General features: G+C 14.7%; 2 protein-coding genes across 2 annotated transcripts in view; both read right to left on the bottom strand.

Moving 5' to 3' along the window:
- Positions 1-1,567: 1,567 nt before the first annotated feature.
- Positions 1,568-3,508, bottom strand: PGAL8A_00114100 (conserved Plasmodium protein, unknown function; the record flags this gene model as incomplete). The annotated part of the gene is made up of 5 exons (XM_028674210.1): positions 1,568-1,651; positions 1,737-1,861; positions 1,950-2,020; positions 2,140-2,242; positions 2,347-3,508. 5 exons carry the CDS (start codon positions 3,506-3,508, stop codon positions 1,568-1,570), a joined length of 1,545 nt encoding a protein of 514 aa, XP_028526257.1.
- Positions 3,509-5,078: 1,570 nt separating this feature from the next.
- Positions 5,079-5,541, bottom strand: part of PGAL8A_00114000 (hypothetical protein) — a gene marked incomplete at both ends in the record, with an annotated part of 3,162 nt that continues 2,699 nt past the window's right edge. The window contains 3 exons of the mRNA XM_028674199.1: positions 5,079-5,118; positions 5,182-5,229; positions 5,317-5,408. Coding sequence (XP_028526256.1) covers positions 5,079-5,118; positions 5,182-5,229; positions 5,317-5,408 — 180 coding nt within the window. The remainder of the gene's footprint in view (positions 5,119-5,181; positions 5,230-5,316; positions 5,409-5,541) is intronic.

The raw sequence follows: 5,541 nt of genomic DNA, 5'->3' as shown, positions 1-5,541 counted from the left end.
AAACTTAAAATTTTGAAATAATTAAAAGTTATTTTTAATAATAAAAAAAAAAAAAAAGTATTATATATATATTTAAATATTATTTTTATAAAATAAATCAGAAATAGAAAAAAGAAACTTTTTTTTTGTGTATTATTTACACTTTTAGTAACTATATGTTGCAGGCCTGCATAAAACTATATTTACAATTTTGTAAAAAGGAATCATTAATTATTTTACATATTTTTTATTATTTTTTTTTTTTTTTTATATACATAATTCATAAATAATAATAAGTGTTAAAACAAAATTAAGATAAATAATTGTTGATATTTATAAACAGAACAAAAAAATAAATTATCTTGGGGAAAAATATATGAAAAAGTAGACTTTATAATATATTAGAAATAATTGTTAATTTATTTTCATTATTAAAAAAAAAAAAATGAAGCATCAAAAAAACATAAACAGTAAGAAAAATATTATTATTGTTAAAAAAAAAAAAAAAAAAAAATTACATATAAACTGAAAGATTAAAAAAATTTTTAGTTCAATTAAATGAAAATACAGGATAATACAAAAATATAAAAAAGAAATACCTTTAGAATTTTATCTTTTTTTTTAAAAGAAAATTTAAAATTATCTTTTCATTTTAGAGCTTTATTAATTAAAAATATTTATGAATATAAATTAAAAAATTAAATAAAATAAAGGATATTAAGTAATGTTATGAAGCTTTCGTATTATAAAAATATATGGATATATAACAATATATTTACTAGTTTTTTTATGTCTTTATTAATTTTTTATAGATTATAATTATAACTATTATTTCTTATTATTTGATAATCAGTATAAAATTAAATTAATTATGGTGGTTTTTTGTTTTGCAAAATATACTTTGTTAAATTAACACATTTGTATTTTTTTTTTTTGTTTTTTATTATAAAAGTTAGTTTCTCAAATTCTCGATTGCAATAATTCTTTGCTTATTTCTATTTTATATGGATATAATAAAATTAAAATTCTATTTGATTAGTTTTTATAGATACCATTTACTTTTATAAATTCATGGTATCCTTGAATTTATTAAAACATTTATATGTTACATAATTCTCAATTTAAAAATTATTTCATTAATAAAAAAACTTTTAATTGCTTTTTTTTTTTTTTTTTTTAAAAAAAAAAATTTAAAAATTATTAAAAAAAAAAAAAAAAAAATGAAAAATATATATATTTATATATTTCCTAACAAATTATAAAAAGAATTAAAAAGAATAAAAGGTTTATAAACAAAAAAAAAAAAAAAAAAGGAAAATAGAAAATATATATACAATAAATTGAAAAATATTTAAATTTTTACAGTTTTTATTATATACATAAATAAAATAAGATATTATTATATAAAAATATTTAATTTTTCTAAAAATAGGAAAATATAATTTCGCCAATAAAAATTTATAAAGTTTTAAAAGTCACATAATTTCAAAAACTCATTGAAAAAATAAATTTTGTATAATTATTTAATGTAATTAAGAAGTAAAATATTTTTTAACCTTTTTTTTTTTTTTTTTTTTTTTATATTATTTTATGAATTCTCTTTCAATTCATAAAATGTTTTTGCTAAATATTTTCCTCTATCTTTTGCAAACTTAGCAAATGTCAATTGTTCCTAATTAAAAAAAATTGAAAATTTAATTATATTAAATTAATATATATATATATGTTTATATATATGTTTATTCTATTTTGTTTACTCTTAATATTTCTTTGCTTGAAATATGCAATGTTTTTATATTTTTAGAAAATTTTTTTTTCATTATTCCACTTAAAAGAAAAAAAAAAAGTAGAGTTGTGTTGATAATTAAATAAGAATTTTCCCCTAAAAAAAATAATAAAAAAAATAATAAAATAAATAATAAAATAATTTATATATATATTTAATATTATAAATAAAATTTTCATCTTACAATTATTTAGTAATATTCCTGTACTTTTGATATAATTATTATAAAAATTATTATACGAAACACTAAAATAGCTGTAAAAAAAAAAAAAAAAAAAAAAAAATACACATATATAGAAAGGGGGAAAAAAAAAAAAAAAAATTTACACCATTATATTTTCAAATATATTCAACAAATTATTATTTTGTTATACTTTATAAATAAATCTTTATAATTATTGTGAACTGAAAGTTGTGTAAATAAAAAAAAAAGGAAAAGAAAAAATAAAAATATTTGGATCATCGTGTGCTTAATTCCTGTATAAAAAAAAAAAAATAAAAAAAATAAAAATAAATAAAAAGAAAAATATATATTTATAAATATGTATATATGGTTAATAAATATAAAAATAAATAAATACTTTCTCTCTTCAAGGTTGTTTTGTGAATTCTTCTCTCACTGTCAGTTTTTAAAATATCTAAAATTTTGTTTATGATATTATCACAATCATTAATTAAACAGTAAAGATCTTTTTCTAGCTTTTTAAAAAATAGTTTTTTTATTTCATAAATTATATCATTAATTCTATTAACTATACATAAATCATTATTATTTTTTGCATTTTCAAATAAATATCGCCCATTTTTAGCCCCATATATATAAATAGGTAATAAGTCAATATTATTACGTATATTAATTTTACTAGCTAAACATTGAGTTGTTTGACATAATAATTTAATTCTATCCTCCTCTTGTTTTATTTCATCAATTTTAGAAAAAACAAAAACAATCTTTTCCATATGTTTTTCATAAATTTCTTTAATAATTAAAATTAATCTATTACTAAGTGATTTACCTGAAGAATCAAAAAAAACTAAAATAATATCAACGTAATCAGATAAATCATATATTATACTATTAATATCAAAATCCAATTTATTCATTATATCTTTTAAACCAGGAGTATCAATAAAATCAATATTTTTTGTTTCAATATTTTTACTAACATACATTTTTGTACATAAATTATTTTTAAAATTTCTATTTCTATTAGATACATTTTTTAAAAAATCAAATGTTTTAATAGTAATATCTCCATTAAATTCTGAAAAATAGCTTCCACTAGTTATGAGTGTAAATGTATTTGTTTCAAATTCATATCCTGTTTTTTGTATATTTTCTCTCAAAAACCAATTAATAAATGTACTTTTACCAGAAGAAGAATTTCCTATAACTAAAACACGCACTTTTTTAGATATAGTTTTATTAATGTTTAAAAATAATCCTTTTGATATATTCCTTATATTTAGTTTATCAAATCCTTTATTATTTATAATTATATTACCGTTATATAATTCTTTTATTTCACTTATTATATTATCATAAATATTCAATTTTTCATTTATATTATCAGATAGTTTTTTATTAAAATCCTCTTTTTTATCATTTAACTCTTCTTTAACATTTGTTATATCAGAATTCTCCGAATAAGCAGTAGATTTTTCATTTCTGCATATGTTATTATTTTCTTTATTTTTAAAAAGTTCGGAATGAAAAGTAGTTTCACTAGGCATGCTTTCCATTTTAAATTAAAAAAAATTAAAACAATAAATATTTTTATACATAAAATTTTATTTAAAGATATATTATATGAATTTGCACATACATAATATTTATATAATTAAATTTATGTAAAAACAAAAATCTACATACCTATATATTTATATACACATTTATAATCAATAAATAACTATTTTAATTTAATATATACAGAAATATATTATAATTCAAATTATATTTATTTGTAATTGTAAATTCCTAATTTTTTTTTTTTTTATTCAAAAAACAAAAAGTTTTAAAGAAAAATAGAAAAAAAGTTAAATTAAAATAATGAAAGGGAATTTAAAAATTAATAAAATTAAAAAAAAAAAAAAAAAAAAAAAAAAAAAAAAAAAAAAACACAGAGACAATGTTTATTTTATAATTAATAATTGAATATTTTTTTTTTCTATTTTTTTATGTTAAAAAAAAAAAAATGTATGTAAATAAACAATGGAAATATATAGAAAAATTCACATATTTAAGTGAACAAAATTTACGCATAATTAAAAAGATTGAAAAAAAAATGCAAAAAAAGAATAATGAAACAATATGATAAAATAATAAATAAGTACTGATAAAATTATTATTTTTTTTATAAGATATACTTAGATGAAAAATATATTATATTCATAAATAAAAATAAAACAAGCAGAAATCTAAAAGTTACCATTTGTGAGCATATATATCCATATATATAATTTTTATAAAAGCATGAAATTATACAATGTTTATGAAAATAATTATTCATTGTACATATATGAATAATACATAAATGTATTAGTGTTATAAATAAATTATTATTTTTTTTTTTTTTGTTAAGACATCGTAAATTATGTCATTTATGCTTTTTCATTTTATGTTTGCTATGTTTTTGTTAAAATAAAAATATATTTTTTCTATGTTTAGGTGATACATAAGTCAATTACGTATATAAAAAGAAAAAATGTATATATTAAGAATATAATGAAATATTATAAAATAAAAAAAAATAAATTTATTTTTTAGTAATTTATTTTTATTTTTTTATTCTAATTCATTTTATTAAAAAATGACTTTATTTACATTTTTATCATATTTATTTTTAAAAATAAAAAAAAGGTAAATGTAACTTTTTTTATATACATACTATACAAAAAATTTTACAAAAAAAACCTTATCATTTAAAGAAATATGTACTTTTATACTTTTACATATATAACATTATTTTTTTTTTTTTAAATTGTTTTATTTTAATTTTAAAATATCTCTATAGAATAAGTAAAACAGTATGTTAATTTTTTTTTAAAAAAAAAAACACATATATGTACCAAATTACCATTTACTTTTTTCTGAGAGAAGTTAAGAAAAAAAAAAAAAAAAGTTTATTTTTGTAGATATTAAAAATAATTATTATAAAAGTAAATATTAAAATAAAAAAATTTAAATGCTTTTATAAAAAATGAAATTATATATAAAACCTTATATGTGTCTTTTTTTTTTTTTTTTTTCCATCATCTGTTTTTTCTTTTTGGTATTTATTTAACATCCTTCTTCTTTTTTATAAAAATTCTTTTACAAATAAGTTATATTTGAGTCATCAATCCTAGATAATCTAGATAAAATGAAATAAATAAATAAATAAGAGAAAAAAAGAATAAAAGAATAAGCTTTATACTTATCTAATAGAATTTTACAATCCACTTTTTCATTAATATCTGCAATTCTTTAGAAAAAAAAAAAAAAAAAAGTATAAGAATAAGAATAAAAATGTATTGTATTATAATAAAATTTTATAATAGGAATTTCTTACTTGAAAAATTCTTCGCATTCTTTTTTTTCAAGCTTATTTCCGTAGTTAAATAGAATAAATTCAAGTATATTTTTTGATATAGGAAGATTATCCTAAAGAAAAGTAGAAAAAAAAAAATTATTTTTAATTGTGTTATTTTAACATTAAATATATATTACATTTACATTAATATTTTCATAAATATTTTTTTTTTTTTTTTTTTTTTTTTTTTTTATAAAAAAACTT

The sequence above is a fragment of the Plasmodium gallinaceum genome, assembly GCF_900005855.1.
Source record: "Plasmodium gallinaceum strain 8A genome assembly, contig: PGAL8A_v1_63, whole genome shotgun sequence".
NCBI lineage: Eukaryota > Apicomplexa > Aconoidasida > Haemosporida > Plasmodiidae > Plasmodium > Plasmodium gallinaceum.
The sequence above is the reverse complement of the archived record's forward strand: the minus strand, read 5'-3'. Positions and strand labels throughout refer to the sequence as shown.